The following is a 21,590-nucleotide window of genomic DNA, read 5'->3' on the forward strand; positions in this document are numbered from 1 at the left end:
TTATCGCACTTTTTCGGATTTTCGAAATTTTCGATATCGAAAAAGTGGGCGTGGTTATAGTCCGATATCGTTCATTTTAAATAGCGATCTGAGATGAGTGCTCAGGAACCTACATACCAAATTTCATCAAGATACCTCAAAATTTACTCAAGTTATCGTGTTAACGGACGGACGGACATGGCTCAATAAAATTTTTTCGATCCTGATTGTTTTGATATATGGAAGTCTATATCTATCTCTATTCCTTTATATATGTACAACCAACCGTTATCCAATCAAACTTAATATACTCTGTGAGCTCTGCTCAACTGAGTATAAAAATATGTTCTTGTAACCTTAGCGCCTTAAAAAAAACCATCTCGCAACACAAAAAAAAATAAAAACAAGCAAAACGATAGATACACAACATTAAATGTGCTCACGGCGCTCGTTGCAATTGCTGCTCTCGAATGAGCGCTGCTGCAAAATGTGGGGAAAAATATAAAATACAAAAAACCCTATCCCCATACCGGTTCAGTGATCAACAAAAAACTTTGCGCTCTCCACCAAACTAACACAAGCAAACGCGCTCATTTTTAAATTGGGTAAAAACGCCGCTCAGTTGCTCCACTTGCTCTATGCGGTTAACTCCACGAATGCTCCCAACTCAAATTGAATGTAATTCGTTTCTTTGTGTGCGCGAGTTGTGCTTTTGGTTAGTTTGTTGACGCGTTCATCGCGTGACGTAGACTTCATCGCAAATTCATTTCGATCATAGCTGCAACGACAATGAAGAACGACCACCTCATAGCAGCGCATCCAACAACAGTTCAAGAGTTGATGTTGCACATTAAACAACAACATCGCGTCAACGACGGTTGAGTTGCGCCGATTTTTTGTGAAAATATAAATTTTAATTTGAATTGTAACTTTTGTTCAACGGTTTTTCGTAAATTTTTGATTTTGATTGAAGTGCAGTTTGTACAAGTGGCACAACAGGTTTGGGTTGGTTTACTTATACACATACATACATTTAATCAAAAGTGCAAAATAGTTTGAAGCGCGCTCACGTGTATGCCGCCTGCAGCGAAGGTAGCAGAGCAAAGCGCAACGGTGAAGGTGTACTTCGGTCACGCGCAAGCAAAAATGTTGTCAACAACGCGCTCGTGTTTTTAGTTGGGCGCGGATTGTGAATGTTAGCTGTGAACAAAGTGGAGCATAATTTTGCATTGAAAATTTATGAATGAAATAAGAATATGCAAAACAAAGTCATCGATTAAATGTGAAAAGTGATTAAAAAATATGAAAATGTGAGGAATATAACAAAGTGGGACAAAGTGTAAGCGCACCTGTGTAATCTCTATCAAGCGTTGTGTTGTTGCCATCAGCCATTTCTTGTGAATTCAAAGAATAACCAAATTAACCTCCAGGTTGCTTCCTTTTTCTTTTATTATGGGTAAAAGTCTAGATCAGCTGTGTGGAGAGGTGTCAAAAGACGCGCCTTGACATCGGTAACTATAATCCGAAGGCAGCAAGGAATCATGGCGGGACCATACAAGGTGGCGGAGGTGCGAAACTAATTTTTTAATTCGTTGGACTAATATTTAGATCGTACTGCGTCGGAAGTTGAAGTGTCTAAATCATTTTAAAAATACCAATCACCTGATTTCCGGCCGTTATCTGTTTGGTTCCGCCAAATAAGAGGTATTTACAAGGATATGTTCATGTTTTTGAAATTGTCAAGATTTTGTTGTCCTACACAGAAAAAATGTATGAAAACAGGTTTTGCGCGAATATAATTATGATCTCCAAACTGGTGCTGACCCCACCTAGTGTAATTTTTCGAAAACGCACTCGAAGGCCGCCAATGCAGAAAAGTGTTCTGTGCAAAAACACGATGTATCGCGCCCCTGGGTTCAAAGCGGCTGGGCCATTTATTGATGTCTGTGAATATCTCTTGATAGAAGCAAAATTTGTTTATATTTCACCAATCCATATATTTTTGGGCGTTTATTAGCAGCCGATCGCTGTTCTAGACTAATACACGCCATGATTGTGACAATGCCTCGGCGCGCTGTTGACCAAACGAGATCTTTCGATTTGCCGCAGAAATCTATGAAAAGAGCTATATTTTATATATACAGGGTGACGCAAATATTTGCGATTTCATTTATGGGGCTAACTCGCGCTTGCCCAGCTCTTAAAGACCTTGGTCAGAGTTTCTGGCTCTTTTTATATGAATATCATCATTTAGTTTTGGTTGCAGCAGCATTAATCTTGATTTTACGATATCTTCCATACATAAAGCCGATATCTTTCATGGTCAGGCCAAGAAACATTTATTTAAGTTGAAGTTATGACATCGTCGGTCCAATACCCAAGTCACGAATGTGCATATTTGACGTTTTGAGAAAAACGCGTAAGACATTGTTAAAAATAGAGATTTAATTAATACAAACAAAACAAAATTTAATTAACACAAACAAACCACCGCTGTATAGCTAAATGGTTAGCGCAGCGTGCCTAAAGCGTACTGATGATGAAGGCTTAGCACCCTTCGAAATGGATCCATCTGCGCAGCTATGGCAGGTTGTCTGAAAAATTGTCTACTTACTATTCCAAACATAAAATACAATTTTTCAATTATAGCAAAATTAAAAAAACAATAATCATTAAAAAAAAATTATTGTTCTGGCCTTGAGCTCGTTTCGTACCTTGAATCCTTTATCAATAGGCCGATAAAACAAAAACGATTTAATTAATGGAGATTTAATTTTGGATTTTTCAACCACTATTGAAATGTTTACTTTTGTAAACCACTAAGTTATGTTAATTGAAAAATGATTTTTTAATTTTTTTTTCAAAAATATGCACATTTGTTGTTTTGGCTTTGCAAAATTTGACATATATAATATTTTGTTTAAACAAAAATGGCACATTTGTGACTTTGATATTGTACCGACGATATTGTAACCGCAGTCTTATGCGCAAATAGAGTTAATATTCCGCAAGAGCTGGTGAGTATGATTGGATGGTTGCTGTGCTGCCCGGCAGCAACAAGAAGCAACAGTCCTTCTCTATTCCTTGCAGCTGTGCTTGAAATATACTTCCCGAGTTTGGAAGACGGAATGAGGAGTGCGATATCTAGATTTCCGGAGAAGACCCCTGCACCAATGTCGCAGTCTGTATTTAAACCGTTAATCTGCAGTTTGTCAAAGTTCAATGTTGGCGAAAGATCTGTTGTAGAGTCTTCATCGGGTAGTGGCCATACTGCTTCCAGCAACTAGACCTCCGCTCTGTATACTCTAATACAGGAATTTTCTGATTATCTGAGCAAAGTTATCCCTGACTGAAGGTGCATGTCGGGAAGGTTTCCAGTGACAGCAGACATAGGCTATGAATCAAGTACACCCGGGCTTAACAATTTTTGAGTTGTTGTGTTTATTGAATAAGGTGAAGTACTGTTACAACAGAAGCAACATCAAAGGCTACATTGGCTATTGTACGATAAAGTGCAAAGTTTCTCATTCCCGGGTGCAAAACATTTTGCTTGGTAAGATTGCCGCCTATATGAAAGTTCGCTTTCATTATTTACTTCCAGTTAATCCAAAGACCAATCTTAGAAGCAATTAGCAAGCGAGTGGTGCTGTGGCTTGAGTTGTTGAACAAACCTGCCCTTGTAATGGACTAATTGCAGTGCACCCGTGAAATTTTAAGTTCCACCAAAGGATTATGTGTCGGTGTCTCAGAATAGTGTCGCACATGATTGATTATGATAAGCTGAAAGCTGTGCTAAGCGTAATACGACTGAGCACTTAATTGTGCAATTATCATCACCTTTTTGGAAATTTGGAGAAGCTTGCGTACAAAAGCGCATCGAGGCCTCAAAGTGGTATTCAAGCGGTTGTTAAACGCAATAAAAAGCTTTATAGCTACACAGCTTCCCCAAACCAATTGTTCACCTCACCTAACGAAGGCGGCGTGGCTCTGCCGACCCCTAGTTCCTTATCGATCTTGGTAGCGGTATAACCTAAAAGGTTCAATGTAGTCATATTAAATCGGTACCGTCATGTTACGTGCTTGTTACTGGAACATAGCCAATCAATAGCACGCAAAGGACCATCAATAATAATTGCACTCCGCAAAACTTTCGGGGAGTGTTTGAAGAAGAAAGCTTCAAAGTTGTTTTTTCATGCACGGTCTCTCTAAGTTGAGTTTGGAAATAAGTTTGCATTATTTGCCAAGGCTCGCTTTTGTGCACCACCCTTTTTATACACACAAATATCCTTCCTATGTATGCACGCTACTAAAGTTTGCGCTTGCGTGTTGCGCTCCTGCAACAAAATATTAAAAGGCAAAAATGCCACCGTTTTTGCGAAGTCTTAACTGCAAGCATTAAAACATTCAGCAGGCAGCGAAGTCTGCAACTGGCAAACTTCTATGAGGAACGATCAACCGTAGGGAGGTGCAAAGGAACGGCAACGCAAGCTACTTAAAAAGCAACAGCCTGCCTCATTATTAGCTTGAAGCGCTGAAGTGGCAAGATAAAAAATTTTAAGCAAGCAAAAACGAACAGCGAAAAGCTTAAAATAAAACAGAATTGTAGCGCTAAAAAGAAATGTTAAAAAAAAGGTCTAAAACAAAAGCAAGAAAATAAAGAATAATAAGACAAATTTTTTTCCTCTACTTCAAGTGCAGTTGCAACCTAACTTGGTCATGTTTTGTGTTGCGCTTTTAATTTTCGTAGAAACCAATGATGGAAAATGAGCAGCTAATTAAAATTGTACTTTGGGTAGAGATCGTTTCAACTTTTTTTTTTTGTTAACTTCATCTTATCTGAAGTATGCATGATTAGAGCTAAAACGGACTCCAGAGCTATTATTTATATTATCATGTTCGTCGTGTATCCTAACCTTGAGCTGTGTGTCCTTTCTGAGTGAGCAAAACCTATGTTTAGTTTGTATGTAGTAGTTAGTGGACAAGCTGCTCACATAGACTAGATATATTCGTAAAGTTACCAGAAGTTCAACGACCAAACTGAAACAATCACCAAGAACCAGGCTTTATATTATAAATCTACTTTGTCCTCTTGGCAAATATCAAAAAATTGTCTAGTACCTACAATAAGTGTTGCTGCACTGAAAGAAAAAAGCCGAACTACAGGCCAATTCAGCAAAATTTCTGTAAATTTTTATCTAACGCAAAAAGTTGTTGAACCAACTTCACACAAATTGATGATTCAGAGTTGACCCTTTCAACATTCAAATCATCAAGAAAATTTCATGATATCTGACCATGCCTCTGTTAGCTGAACAACTATTACTGTCACCAAAGGAACATCAATGAAAAATGTTAAAATAACAGATTTCGTTCAGCATTAGAGTAACAGTAGCCTTCACTAGCTTATGGCACAATGGCAATAAAAACAAACTAGTGAGCGCCGTGAGCGTAAGTTTCTCTTTACACTTAATTGATGCATCTGCATAATAATATTATTAATATAGACAGTTTTTCGCTGTTAAAATTACCAAAGGAGTCAGTTGATTCAACAGAAAGGGCAGTTAGATTGATTACAAATCTGTTGAAATGACTAAACAAATTGGTATCTTGAAAAAAGATCGGTTGAAATAAGCATAATGCGTTCAGATTTACCCCGAATGTTTGTAAACGCAAAAACAACAAACCCGATTTTTGGTTTTACTAGCATAATTTGTTTGGGTGTGCGAGATCTGTAAACTGTGCCATGCCTGACAACTATAGCCTGAATCCGTCGAACACAGGATATCAAGACAATTTATTATATGCCGACCCCAAACGAGAGATTGAAGAATATTCGCTGAAAAGCTTTTCATGGGTAGATATACACGCGGTGTGCTTGTCAAAAGTCTGTCGAGGGCGGGACCGCTCTAAAAAGCTGTTTCTAAAGTATTATGATTTTTTCCTGCTTTAAACACGGAACCCTCAGAGTTGGAGAGGAGCGTGCCACCATCGCACTACTACGGTCGTTTTATATGCCATTATTTGGGTAGTGTCGTCTACTAAACTGGTTTTAGCCCTTAAAGTATGCTTCTCATTTCAGCAAACCACGAAACAAAAGCTATATGAAAACGAATGCAGAGCTCAAAAGGACGATAGGGCAGTTGTAAAGAGTAGTTTCGACTTCCGATATCGACCCTGGATAAGTTCTTCGTAGGACCTAGTGAGCTGATACCGAATCCCTTCAGCCATCCACATTCGGTTCAGATGTACACATGCGAATTAGGAGCTCCGCGTGACAATTTCCAGGGATATTGCTATAGTTCGGGACTTTGATGACCTTAATCCTTAAATAGTTCGACACTAACGAGTGCAGGAATTCCCATAACAGCTTAAAACTCTGCACCGCAGCTGAACTTAGGTCTTTAATAGCCGTTTCGCTATCGGAGTAGATGGTGAATTCTTTAACTTTAGTAGCATGCATCTACCGCATCTTGAATAGCAGCAACTTTCGCTTGGAAGTCACTAGTGATCGGGAAACTTAGGCTAGTAGCTTACAACAAGCTGCTGACAGCAAACCTCTCCTCTAACCTTCCCATCCAAATTGGACCCATGCGTGTACCAGTTATCCAAATCACTACCGAACAACTATTACATTCCCAACTCTTCTCTCAAAGGTAAGGAAGTCCATAGCCCATGTCGCGAAGCCTTAACAGCGACCGAGGCGCAGCTCTCTTGCTCCAAATATCCACCGGATGTATATTCAGCATGATGTTTCATGAAAATATAGATGATTTTCAAAGAACGCCACTTATTGTCATCAATGTCCTTTTCCTGTTTCCACAGGGTTGGGCCAGAGATATAGGGTTGTTAGAGCTGTTGTTTCGACATTGCAATTGAAAAGATGGTTGGTGCCATTTGGAAACACATTTCAAGCAGGACTTACATTGCGTATATCAGGGTTGATTCTTCATAAGTAAGAGCTTAACCTATTAGAATATTCAGATCGAAGTTGAGCTTTTTTTTACGAGGAGGTAGCATCGAAAGCCTCAAACTAAGTATGGGACTTTAACCGCACTAAACTCCCAACCGTCTGAGGACCATTTACCGCCCTGTACTACCTTCAAGTATTCCGCCTATTGGTAGGTTGAGCACTAAGCTCTACGTCTGTCGATGTCACGCTGTTATACTTACGTCGTTATTTCTATGATTTGAAAGGCCTTCTGTCCAATCCGTAGGTGTGATATTACGTTTTCTTTCCTTATTTTGCGAGTGTATCTAAACTGCTTCTGATCACACGTTTGGGGAGGCCTTGTCTCCAACTTTCGACTGAATTGCTATTATCCTTCTTATATTCCAGCATTTTGCTATTTTATCATTCTGACGCCGCTAATTATTTGGAGGCATTGTATCCAGTACTTGCTCAGCTCAGTCTCCCCCACCTTTGTAGTTAGTTCTGCACACGCAAAACTGGACTATTGAATGCTGGCTGTTACTTAGGAACCTTTCGAGACTTCGACAACTTCATTGTTTCGGCTAGGTTTTCCTGGGGAGGTGGCTTTCCTCAACTGCTAGTTTAGGGTATTTGTATTCAAGAACGGAGTTCATCAGACGATCCCTGGTATAGTGGTCCGACGCCCTTTTATGGATATTTCTGAGGGCCTTGTTATGTTCCTCTCTTTCAAACGGCTGAGTTCTTAAGTGCAGGATTTTTTCATAGTGCTTGCGGTGATGAGTTCTTAAGTCCCTCGGGCCTTTTCAGTCATATGTTTGTTGGAATGCCTAGGTTTTTGGGTATTTAAATGGAATTGGATGTTAAGCATTTCATTTTTCTCCTTAATGGGAAGTATTCTCGCCTCTCTGTTTAGGTAATGTTCTGGGGACATAAAAAGACATCCCGTAGCAGTTCTGAGCGCGGTGTTTTTACAGGCCTGAAATTTCCTCCAGTGTGTTCTCCTGTATTTTTGGATGTAAGACAGTCGGTGGCGTAATGCCATCGACGTACACTGAAAGAAATGGTGCTAGTAAAATCAACAAATCGGTTCTGTTGTTCTTGACTTAACGGAGATTCGGTGAAATTGATCGAATTATGGTTAATTCGACCGAGTTCTTTGCCAAGCGAACAAATTAGTTTAGTTATTTCAACAGAAGAGAAATTGTCGGACTTAAGTTAACAAAATTCTGTAAAATTAACAGATTCCTAATCAATCTAACTGATTTTTTTGTTAGCACAACTGATCTCACTGGTCATTTCAACAGGGATCAACAGTTAATACATGATCAAATTTCAGCGAGAATTTTACGCTCACTGCGCTCTCTACTTTGTACTTACGTATGCTGTGTACTATATGTATGCACATATTTACGTATGTACATGGTGACCGCCGTGGTGTGATGGTAGCGTGCTCCGCCTACCATACCGAAGACCCTGAGTTCACACCACGGACAAAGCAATATAAAAATTTTAGAAATAAGGTTTTTCAATTAGAAGAAAATTTTCCTTAGCGGGGTCGCTCACCGGCACTGTTCGGCAAGCACTCCGAGTGTATTTCTGCCATGAAAATATCTCAGTGAAAACTCATCTGCCTTGCAAATGCCGTAACATAGGTACTTTCGTACAAAACTGTCGCAACAACCATATTTTTTCATTTCATTTGACTACTAAAACGGTTAATTACGAATCAACGATTTGTGCGCAGTTGATTCAACATCTTGTAGCGATGGATAAAAATTGACTGAAATTTCGGTTGAATTGACCCGTATTTCGGTTGATTTTACCAGTCTTTTTCTTTCAGTGTATATGTCCAATATGGTCGACGTTTGCTTTCAGTTTATTATTTATTCATTTTAAATTTAGATAACTTCGATGACATAAAACAGAGAAACAGCGAAGTCCTAAACCATAGTAAAAATGAAACGTACTAATAAAATTTAAAAGAAAAATTATGAAAAATTCAAATGTGAAAACCCAACTCAATGACTCCTAGAGTATGTAGATCAAAAACCTGTGTAACAGCAAATTTATTGCATGAAGTCAAACTTCTATTGCCAGAAGAGAGCATTTTAACAACAGTCAACAGTGTGTCACAAAACCACAACAAACTGCATGTGCATAAATAAAAAAAAAACGAAAATAATGATAATAAAAAATATTTATAACGCAAAGCAAAGTACCTACATTCAATAAAAAGTAACGGCAATCATAAATAACAAAGTTAGAAGTAAACAATTCGACACAGTTCGTCGACGGTCCGTGTCCTATTACCGTCATGCCAATAACGGCGAAGCTGGTCAAAATAAAATAATGCCGCTGCTGCTGCACCGACGGCAACTGAAGCTGTTGATGATGAGAAAGGTGATTGTGATTGCTGACTGGTGGGAACAATGTGCGTCGGTTTTAGCGCGCTGTGCGCATAATTTGTGATTTACGGCAGTTGATTATAGTCGACAATAAGCGCAAAAAACAATCATAAATTAGAAAAAGTTAATGTGAAAAAATCCTACCAATAAATTGCCGATTTTGTTTACACGAATGTGCAAAAAATAAAATGATTCAACTGGAGCAGCTAAATCTTAATTAGTGCAAAAAAACAAAAAAAAAAAAAAAAAAAAATGGTGTAAGAAAAAAAATTTTGTTAAAGAAAAATATACGAAATGATCAAAAATGTATACAAATATTTGATTGTGTGTAATGAAATGATTCAAGTGATTAATCGTTATAAATTCCGTGTTTGTGTCAAAAATAATAGTTATGGCTCACAAAATGACTACCTGCCTGCCCACAAAGGCAATTTCAAGTCACTGCTGCTGAAATTCATTAGTCTGGCTTATGGCGTTCATACATATATTTCAGTTATAAATATGTTAAAGTATATATGCATGTATGTGCACACAATTATGCTTTAAAAATATCGATTTTGTGACATAATTTTGCATATTAAATCTTATGAATTATCAAATTATGTAGATCAAAAGAATTTAAAGGCAAAAATTAATAAAAAAAAAAACTTAATATTTAGTGATTTCTTGTTAGTGTAGTGAACTAATTGAAGCACACTGTGGGAAATAAATTAAACCCGTTAAATAACTAAGCAGTTTGCGTTTTAAATACTAATGTGCTTAAAATTACATATAGTTAAGTGGCAAATTTTATGTACTCGTACTTATTTCAACAACAACACTCTTCTCGGAAATTAAAACGAATTCGGACAATGGAGAATAGACCACAACAAACTGTGGAGCTTGAAAGGTAAGTTATTTTTAATTATGACAAGTGAAGTGCTTAGAAGAAGTAATTAACAAAAAAAAAAAAAAAACAAATGAAAATTATGACACTTTTTTATATTCTTAAATTTATATGTTCGTTTTATTTGTTAAGGCTGAAATTCTCTGTAATAACACTAGCTGTCTTTTTTTACATCTATAGACGTTTACCCTTAAACTGAAATGGACTGCTAAGCGTCAAGCTTTATCTACTCTTCTGAAATTGCCGCGCATAAAATTAGTACTACTACAATACGCATTATACTCAGATTCAACTTAAATATGTGTCTATGTTTCACCTCTACACTAATTCTATGTATCAGCTCTTAAAATGGTGCGTGTCCACAATTCAAAGCAACTGATTCAGCAATATGTTATACACTATGGCCATCATAGGGTTGTGTCTCCGCTTTTCGGTACAACCTGTGCTGTAGCTAGTTATTTAACCACTGCCGCTCTATGGGTCTTATAAGCATTATCTAACGTTAAGAACAGAGTGGGCGCTGAAAGCCGAGCCGAGATTGTCAGTGCGATAAAGATTCTCAGTGCAATAGAACTGATTACGCACAAGTCAATACAAATAAGCTTGCGCATAACACAGTGAACGCCGACAAGAGCAGAGCGCAAAGCAGATGAGTGCGAGAAAATAGTTTCAAAGCATTTGCGCGCTTGTTTGCATTGTTGATGTTTGCTTTTTGGCGTGCAGTCGTGTTTTTTAATGGTTTAAAAATAAAAAAATGGATATCGATCAAATAATAAGTGAAATCGATCAAATAATAAGTGAAAGTTTTGTCTAGTGAAATTGGATTTTTCCAAATTCTTTTGTGTTAATAATTGCATTAATTTCACTAGGAGAAGCAAAATACTCTTCATCGGATGAATCCATTACCGTGTATAGCAATTTTAGAAACACAAATGAACAACAATACTAAATGACATAAAAGCAAAACACATGGAATAAACAGAACTTCAGCGCTGATTCCCGCATTCACTGTGTTATATACAAATTTTCTTCTCGCAGGAAAATAAGCTCGGCTCGGCTCCGTTCGGCATCAGCGCTCACTCTGTTCGTACCCTAAGCGAGGATAAGCGTTTTTTTACGCGCAAACGTAAACGTATACGCGTTAAAAACAAAAACACGGCTACTGTTTACCAGCAATTTTGCACACAAACTAATAGCGATAGTTTTCTTTTAATTTGCGTTTGAAGAACACACCGTTATATCAATTCATTAGCATATTAAACGAACGGCTGTTGATTCTCTACTCACACCATTGCACACCTTTCCATTACAGCTCTTAATTTGAATTCATTCGTAGCAATGCTGTAAAGCTTGCTTCTTGAATATTTCAGGATGAGCTAATTTTTATTTTAAGCAGCTATCCGTTTAGAGCATAATGTAAAAATTTTTTTTGAAAAATCTACATCCGAATCTGTTTGGTAGTGTTCAGCAAAAATGATCTGCACAATGAAAGAAATGAAGCAAGTAAAACCAGCAGTTATTCTGTAAAATCGATCGCATTATTGTTAGTTTAACTGATATTTTTGTCAAGAAAACAAGTTTGTATCGGTCATTTCAACAGAAGAGAAACTGTTGACCTCAAGTTAAAAATTTTCTGAAAAATTGAATTAATTCAATTAATCTAACTGATTTTTCTGTTGAAATTGAAATCCCTGTAATAAAATAACAGTGGATGTTTTACTTTAACAGTTGTAATTCGTATTTTTAGAGTGACATTTGTCGTCTTTCAGTGAGTTTTACAGCTCCAGATCACGCTCAATTCTCACGGGAATGCTCTGGGTCATTGAGAGAATTGAGAAGCAGATGTCGTGGCATTTTCGCACACGTGAAATGTGATAGGCAGATGTCGCCGCTGTTTTTCATTTAACTCATACGGCGAAAGGCTAAGCAGCGACATCTATTTTTGAAAAAGTAGGTATATTAAAGGCCGCGTTGCCAACCTAAAAAGAAGTAATTAACAAATTATCTGGCTCACTAATTGAAGCAGACTTCTATCTGGGTTTATCTGGCTCAAATCGTTGCTGTTGCATTTACATGCAAAATTATTTATCTGGCTCAGGATTTTGCTACCGAATGATAGCTATTGGGCGCTTTCAGCGAACATAATATTTGTTGGTACGTTGCAAACATGTTTCCGTCAGTTGAGTGATAGAAATTTGTTTTATGGACGGCGAATTGAGCGAATTAGAGCTGGATTCGATTCAATTTTTTTAAGAATCGATTTTTTCGATTCGATTCTTGAAAAAAATCGATTTAATCGGTTAAATCGAACCAAACAAAGTATATTCTTTGTAACAGTGTACTTGCTGACGTACTTAACCATTTACACGATTTTTCCCGACAAATAAAGCTGGACAGTTTCTCTCTCGTTTCGTTGCCTGCCGACAAAATTGGAAGCATCAAGGAATGCCACATAGGTCTTCACTTGATCCTTTCATCGGAGTGAGATAATTAGTATAGTCCTTACCGAAACATCATACTTTTTGAGGTTTTTTGAATCTTTTATTTCAAAATATAGCGAAATCAATCTTGGGAACATTAACCAAGTCACTTTCTTCTTTAATACTTACAATATGTATACTGCTCTCGCTTCGTCTACGGCATTAGAATCTATCTATGTTCAACGTCATATGAAAATGAAGTATTTATTACATACGTAAGGTAACATGTTCTCAGTATACGTTTTGCAGCTTTTTAATCAATGAGGTATGCGAAACTTTCAATTGACAACATACGGCAATTTGTGTCATGGTTTGCGTAGATTCAGTTAAAAACTTTATGGAAGTATTTTCTTAGCTTATTGAGAATAAAAAGGAATAAGGAATTTAATTGACGAAATTTCATAAAAATTGCCACTTCTGTTTTCGTGTTTGCTGCTGTCTATGTCATAAAAAGTATTGATTTTATATGGTGACGAATATTACCATCTCTAAGGTTATTAAATAAAGGCACAACAACAGAAACATTAACCGAGCTACAGAAACACATTAATCATCATTTACCCTCACTTATATATAAGGCACGAAGAGATATTACGCGCACACACGTGTTGTCATCAGCTGAAGAGTTGCTACACATACATACGCATATGATTAAGAGAAACGCATAAACTACAAATATACATGTATATAGCTAAGTAGGAGATATATACAGCAGTTCTAGCAGGCGAAACGTCTAGACTGTAGTAGAAATATGCGAATGAAACAACAGAGAGTATAAAAGAGCGCAAGCTGAGTAGTCAAAAATCAGTTTGATTTAAGCACGCTATCAGTTACGAAGTGAAGTTTAATTGCGATGTACTTTCAAAGTAGTATAATAAAGACCATTTTGTAATACAGAATATTGGAGTGTTTTATTCAACAGTTTAGCGATACGAACGGCAGAAGATTGCAAATAGGCGGAATTTCCCTAAATTCTTTACAATATATTTGTTAAAAGTGTGTTTCTTATTGTTACTCGTGAAGGCAAAACGTACCGAGGATGCAAGCATTGTGTAAAAGATCTGAATCCGTTATCTTCGACAATCCTAAAGGGTTGCATATATGTGGCAATCATTCTTATCAAAGCACAATCCAGTTGTTTTTTTCGCTCATCTACAGACTGAGACTTCCTTATTTTGTTGATATTAGGTTCAAAAAAAGATTCTATAAGAGCTGTTCATGAAGACATTTCCATCAACGTTGGATGTGGCCGCTTCAAGTGATTTAAGACATTGGTTGTATTTCTAACTGTCACTTTCAATTGGCTTACTAGAATCTAAAAATATGCTATTAATTAGTTTTCATTTCGTACTGAACACAATATCATACCATAAAATAGATAAACACATGTTCATTATATTGCTTGCCAGAAGTGCGAAGAAATTTCTTCATCTTTCTCTCGAAGCCACTAAAAAAATAAAGCTAAATTTATAAAAGCAAAAATAACAGAATATGTTTTTCCTCAAGCATCCGTAAAGTATATAGTGATGAAAACTTCGATGCCTAAGAATCGAACGATTTTTTTGAAAAAATCGATTCTACATTTCTAAAAAAAGATCGATTAAATCGATTAAGAATCGAATCGAAACCCAACTCTAGAGTCAATGATCATCCTTAAATTTTAAAGAAAAAAATACTTTAAGCATAAATGCTTAATATTCACTATATTAAGAAAAAAATTTGTATTCATACACTACACTTTGAAATGTCAAAGAACTGTTAGACAACCGAATAAATAAGTTGACCTAAAGTAGCGAGTGATGGTAGCGTGCTACGCCTACCATATCGAAAATCCTGGGATTAAGTGGAAAAAGTAACTTCAAAATCTTTGGAAAAAAGTTATATAATTTTATTTTAACAAAGTTTACATTTTATGAACGTTTTTTTGTTGATTTTAATGCTGAAACAGTTAATTTAGAACCAACAATTTGTGCGAAGTTGATGCAACAGCCATTTGCGATCGATACAAATTGACAGAAAAATCGGTTCAATTGACCCGTAATTCGGTTAATTTTACTAGTATTCTAAAAGCTGTGTCGCCTGTTCATTTCCTCTTCCAAACTCCCACGTCCCTTTTATATACGAAAAGTGTCATTTATTCACCTTCTAGGCGTTTTAATTTGAGTTCGACTTCCGTCACCACTCTTTTCACTGTAATTCACTGTCATGCTTTCCTCTAGCAATGATAACTGTGTTGTCTGCGTACCCCTGACAAGAATTTTTATGCTGGAACGTATTTGCAATGTTTCATTTGCACATGGCTCCACAAGGCTCCTAAATTGTGACAAGTGGTTTAAAAATCACACATAGAGAGCAAAATCTTCCTTGAGCGAAATAGAGCTTTCAGCAATTTTCGGGTAAGCGATGGCATCCGTTCTTTCAATTTTCGACTAACGCAATTGTAACAAGTAAGGAAGGCTAAGTTCGGGTGTAACCGAACATAACATACTCAGTTGAGAGCTATGGAGACAAAATAAGGAAAATCAATCTGGGGTAACCCTGGAATGTGGTTGTATAACATGTGTATCAAATGAAAGGTATTAAAGAGTATTTTAAGAGAGAATAGGCCATAGTTCTATGGATGAACGCCATTTAGGGATATCGCCATAAAGGTAGACCAGGGCTGACTCTAGAATTTGTTTGTACGATATGGGTATCAAATGAAAGGTGTTACTGAGCATTTTAAGAGGGAGTGGGCCTTAGGTCTATCGGTGGACGCCTTTTCGAGATGTCCCCATTAAGGTGGACCAGGGGTGATTCTATAATGTGTTTGTACGATATGGGTATCAAATGAAAGCTGTTAATGAGTATTTTGAAAAGGAGTGATCCTTAGTTCCATAGGTGGACGCCGTTTCGAGATATCGCCATAAAGGTGGACCAGGGGTGTCTCTAGAATGTGTTTGTACGATATGGGAATCAAATGAAAGGTGTTACTGAGCATTTTAAGAGGGAGTGGGCATTAGGTCTATAGGTGGACGCCTTTTCGAGATATCGCCATTAGGGTGGGCCAGGGGTGACTCTAGAATGTTTGTACGGTATGGGTATCAAACGAAAGGTGTTACTGAGCATTTTAAGAGGGAGTGGGCATGAGGTCTATAGGTGGACGCCTTTTCGAGATATCGTCATTAGGGTGGGCCAGGGGTGACTCTAGAATGTGTTTGTACGATATGTGCATCAAACAAAAGGTGTTACTGAGCATTTTAAGAGGGAGTGGGCATTAGGTCTATAGGTGGACGCCCTTTCGAGATATCGCCATTAGGGTGGGCCAGGGGTGACTCTAGAATGTTTGTACGATATGGGTATCAAACGAAAGGTGTTACTGAGCATTTTAAGAGGGAGTGGGCATTAGGTCTATAGGTGGACGCCTTTTCGAGATATCGCCATTAGGGTGGGCCAGGGGTGACTCTAGAATGTGTTTGTACGATATGGGTATCAAATGAAAGGTGGTAAGGAGTATTTTAAAAGGGAGTAATCCTTAGTTCTATAGGTGGACGCCTTTTCGAGATATCGCCATAAAGGTGGACCAAGGGTGACTCTAGAAAGTTTGTACGATATGGGTATCAAACGAAAGGTGTTACTGAGCATTTTAAGAGGGAGTGGGCATTAGGTCTATAGGTGGACGCCTTTTCGAGATATCGCCATTAGGGTGGGCCAGGGTGACTCTAGAATGTGTTTGTACGATATGGGTATCAAATGAAAGGTGGTAATGAGTATTTTAAAAGGGAGTAATCCTTAGTTCTATAGGTGGACGCCTTTTCGAGATGTCGCCATAAAGCTGGACCAAGGGTGACTCTAGAATGTTTGTACGGTATGGGTATCAAACGAAAGTTGTTACTGAGCATTTTAAGAGGGAGTGGGCATTAGGTCTATAGGTGGACGCCTTTTCGAGATATCGCCATTAGGGTGGACCAGGGTGACTCTAGAATGTGTTTGTACGATATGGGTATCAAATGAAAGGTGGTAATGAGTATTTTAAAAGGGAGTAATCCTTAGTTCTATAGGTGGACGCCTTTTCGAGATATCGCCATTAGGGTGGGCCAGGTGTGACTCTAGAATGTTTGTACGATATGGGTATCAAACGAAAGGTGTTACTGAGCATTTTAAGAGGGAGTGGGCATTAGGTCTATAGGTGGACGCCTTTTCGAGATATCGCCATTATGGTGGGACAGGGGTGACTCTAGAATGTTTGTACGATATGGGTATCAAACGAAAGGTGTTACTGAGCATTTTAAGAGGGAGTGTACATTAGGTCTATAGGTGGACGCCTTTTCGAGATATCGCCATTAGGGTGGGCCAGGGGTGACTCTAGAATGTTTGTACGATATGGGTATCAAACGAAAGGTGTTACTGAGCATTTTAAGAGGGAGTGGACATTAGGTCTATAGGTGGACGCCTTTTCGAGATATCGCCATTAGGGTGGGCCAGGGTGACTCTAGAATGTGTTTGTACGATATGGGTATCAAATGAAAGGTGGTAATGAGTATTTTAAAGTTCTATAGGTGGACGCCTTTTCGAAATATCGCCATTAGGGTGGGCCAGGTGTGACTCTAGAATGTTTGTACGATATGGGTATCAAACGAAAGCTGTTACTGAGCATTTTAAGAGGGAGTGGGCATTAGGTCTATAGGTGGACGCCTTTTCGAGATATTGCCATTAGGGTGGGCCAGGGGTGACTCTAGAATGTTTGTACGATATGGGTATCAAACGAAAGGTGTTACTGAGCATTTTAAGAGGGAGTGGACACTAGGTCTATAGGTGGACGCCTTTTCGAGATATCGCCATTAGGGTGGGCCAGGGGTGACTCTGGTATGTTTATGTACGATATGGATATCAAATTAAAGGTATTAATGAGGGTTTTAAAAGCGAGTGGCCCTTAGATGTATATGTGAAGGCGTTCTCGTGATATCCACCAAAATGTGGACCAGGTGATCCAGAAAATCATCTGTCGGGTACTGCTAATTTATTTATATATGCAATACCACTAACAGTATTCCTGCCAAGATTCCAAGGGCTGTTGATTTCGCCTTGTAGAACTTTTTCATTTTCTTCTACTTAATATGGTAGGTGTCACACCCATTTTACAAAGATTTTTCCAAAGTTATATTTTGCGTCAACAAACCAATCCAGTTACCATGTTTCATCCCTTTTTTCGTAGTTGGTATAGAATTATGGCATTTTTTTCATTTTTCGTAATTTTCGATATCGATAAAGTGGGCGTGGTTATGGTCAGATTTCGCCCATTTTTTATACCAAGAAAAAGTGAGCTCAGGTAAGTACGTGGGCTAAGTTTAGTAAAGATATATCGGATTTTGCTCAAGTTATTGTGTTAATGGCCGAGCGGAAGGACAGACGGTGGACTGTGTATAAAAACTGGGCGTGGCTTCCACCAATTTCGCCCATTTTCACAGAGAACAGTTACCGTCATAGAATCTATGCTCCTACCAAATTTGAGAAGGATTGGTAAATTTTTGTTCGACTTATGGCAATAAAAGTATTCTAGACATACTAAATGAAAATGGGCGGAGCCACGCCCATTTTGAAATTTTCTTTTATTTTTGTATTTTGTTGCATCATATCATTACTGGAGTTGAATTTTGACTTAATTTACTTATATACAGTAAAGATATTAAATTTTTTGTTAAAATTTTAATTTAAAAAAATTTTTTTTTAAAAAGTGGGCGTGTTCTTAATCCAATTTTGCTAATTTTTATTTAGCACATATAGAGTAATAGTAGTAACGTTCCTGCCAAATTTCATCATGATATCTTCAACGACTGCCAAATTACAGCTTGCAAAACTTTTAAATTACCTTCTTGTAAAAGTGGGCGGGGCCACGCCCATTGTCCAAAATCTTACTAATTTTCTATTCTGCGTCATAACGTCAACCTATCTACCAAGTTTCGTCGCTTTATCTGTCTTTTGTAATAAGTTATCGGACTTTTTCGGTTTTTCGAAATTTTCGATATCGAAAAAGTGGGCGTGGTTATAGTCCGATATCGTTCATTTTAAATAGCGATCTGAGATGAGCGCTCAGGAACCTACATACCAAATTTCATCAAGATACCTCAAAATTTACTCAAGTTATCGTGTTAACGGACGGACGGACGGACGGACGGACGGACGGACGGACGGACGGACGGACGGACATGGCTCAATCAAATTTTTTTTCGATCCTGATTATTTTGATATATGGAAGTCTATATCTATCTCGATTCCTTTATATATGTACAACCAACCGTTATCCAATCAAACTTAATATACTCTGTGAGCTCTGCTCAACTGAGTATAAAAATTGTCAAAAGCTTCCATTTTGTCAAAGGAGTCGAAAACTACTAACCTTCCGCATTTGAAAGAAATCTCATCTCTATGCTTAGATTTAAGGATCAGATCGATAATTATTTGATCGAATGCTCTATAATATTTCCTTTTGTTTTCAAAACAGTAGATGTTGAAGTACTAGTTCCTCGTTCTGTTTCAGAAATGCTTTATAAATGATACCTATTCCTGAATATTTGTACCACCCCAAGGAGAGTTTTATTGGGTTTACATGAAAAAAAAAACTGAAACGTAAAAGTTGTATTAGAATAGCAGTATACAAATTATTTTATAATCATTCAGTCAACTCTGACCCCCATCGTTCGGTGATCTCTGAAATAATCTAGTAATCCTTATCCGGACACTGAAAAATTTTCCCCTTACGTCGTCGGTGTAAAAGTCAGATCTTTAGCTCCATCATGTTGGGGGAAATATCTGATAAACGGGCGGCGTTTACAGTTTCTTTCCTTGTTTCTTAATTATTATTCCATCCTTGGTTGTGCTAAATGAAGAAGTGGATGCTATGCTCTCCCTGAAGGTTTAAAGCTTAAATTTTATGAAAACTGGATTAAATTCGTCTTCTTTTGCCTCCTCTTTTAAAACACAACGATGAATGCGGAGTGTCACATTTTCAAAACAAACAACGTTCGAATCCTCTTCTTATTGAATCATGGGTCCTTATGAAATACCATATGGCGATTTCTGCGCTAGGAAATTCCATACAAATTTACGAAGTTAAGGATAGCATTTAAATAAGCAGCTTTCAATCTATGGTGACTTTTTTTGAATAGAAAAAAGATAAATAGCGGAATAAAAGAACGGCAGTTGATTTTCCACTCACACCATTGCACATATTTCTATTACAGTACTGAGTGTGAATTAAAAAATAAATAAATACAAGGCCCGTTAACCTCCGAAGAAATTTTCAGGCCGAGCTTCGCTTCCAATTTGAGTCGTACAAATTGGCGGGATGGGACTAACATCTTTTGCGCCGACTTCGAACCGCATCTGCAAGACATTCGTTGATAGTGATGTTACAAGGCTTGCTTCTTAAATACTTCAGGAGATAATAAACTAATTTTCATTTCTACAAGCTATCCTCTTAGAGCTAAATATAAGAATCTATGTACGTACAAATCAGTCGTAAGATTCCCCCTTTGCTTATTATTATACAAATTTTCAAAATATTTCCAAATATCCCGACCCCTGCCACATCTAGTAGAAATTGTTTTTGTTAAGTATTGTATTTTCATAGAATTTACAAGGTTTAAGCTTGCCGGGAAGTTACTTTAAATTCGACTAAAAAATTCCCAAACTCGGACGACATGCTTGGGTTCCTTGGGACTTACCCACTCTTTCTTAGTGTTCCATCTATCCAATTATTGATACTTCTTCTTCATACGTCATTTTCTTTGAAGCTTTCCTGCAGAAAAATTGCCATTTCGTAGAACATCACTTTGCTGAATGGCATTTGATAGCACTGCGAGGTGCAATGTATGAACTAGTACTATATCTATATGACATAATTCTACGCAAGTTCGGAGTTAGTGCAACTCGATGCTGAGTTCTTTGTTGAAAAATACAAGACTGGACACACATTGGGAGTTGCTCGGCGCACTCACCGTCAGGAATAGTTTTTTAAATGTTTTTAGCTCCGAGTCTACTTATTTCACAGAAACAAATAATATTTGGGGGAAACAGCCTTTTATAACACAGAATCAATTTTACATATACCAAGGCCTTAGGCCCGTTTTCACCATCACTACTTAAGTTGAAATTTAACTGGAGGACAGCAATCATACCGATTCATTTGAGATTTTCGCTTTGACCCACACAGTGTGACCGGATGCTGGTTAAATCAATAGTTGTGAATATTTTGCAGGTTAGGGTGAACTGATCAGTCTCTGAGGACCTCACATAGACTGAATGAGTTCATAGTGTTACCAGAACTTCTCTCAACGATCACACTAAAACCCCACTCAGAAATTACTTCCTATGTTATATAATAACGCAGTCCTTTTGGCAAATTCGAGAAGCTTTCTAGACCTATACTACTTGCTGCTTCTAGGCAAAGTGCTCGATCGTTTCCCCCTTCCACCCGCACTTCCAACATCCGTTATCACAGACTATGCCTAACTTAAAAGGCATGCCCAGTCAGAATAAATATTATGAGCCTTCCCTCTTTTCAATGATAAGAGTAACTTTGTTAGTCTAAGGTTGTAAGTCCTGCATATGATCTTCGACATTTTGCAGTCCCACGCTTGGTTGCACGCATTTACTTATTGTTCTATCATGTGCAACTCTCGACTTCTTTTCACATCTTCCAATATAGTTGGGACGTCTACGATGCAGGCACAGGGCACATTCCCCGAATCCTAGCTACCTCATCCGCTTTTTCCTTTCCATCTATTCCCATAAAGATATTGTGTAGAACAAATCGAAAAAATCTATTGTGAATACACAGAATAACAAAACAGCTGACTTTTGTTTACACGTTTGACTTGTACTCTACTGACAGTCGATGCTTCAGTTAGCATGGTGAAATCGAGAATTTC

General features: G+C 37.7%; 1 protein-coding gene across 8 annotated transcripts in view; it reads left to right on the plus strand.

Annotated features, from left to right (window-relative positions):
- The first annotated feature begins 651 nt into the window (after positions 1-651).
- Positions 652-21,590, plus strand: part of pk (prickle) — a 601,495-nt gene continuing 580,556 nt past the window's right edge. The window contains exons 1-2 of one of the 8 annotated variants that reach the window (XM_067776088.1): positions 652-1,490; positions 8,813-10,204. In XM_067776088.1, coding sequence (XP_067632189.1) covers positions 10,107-10,204 — 98 coding nt within the window. In that variant the 5' untranslated portion in view covers positions 652-1,490; positions 8,813-10,106. The other 7 variants (XM_067776090.1, XM_067776091.1, XM_067776092.1 and 4 more) reach the window with 7 other exon arrangements.

This window comes from Eurosta solidaginis, chromosome 3 (genome assembly GCF_040869045.1).
Source record: "Eurosta solidaginis isolate ZX-2024a chromosome 3, ASM4086904v1, whole genome shotgun sequence".
In the NCBI taxonomy this organism is placed as follows: Eukaryota; Metazoa; Arthropoda; class Insecta; order Diptera; family Tephritidae; genus Eurosta; species Eurosta solidaginis.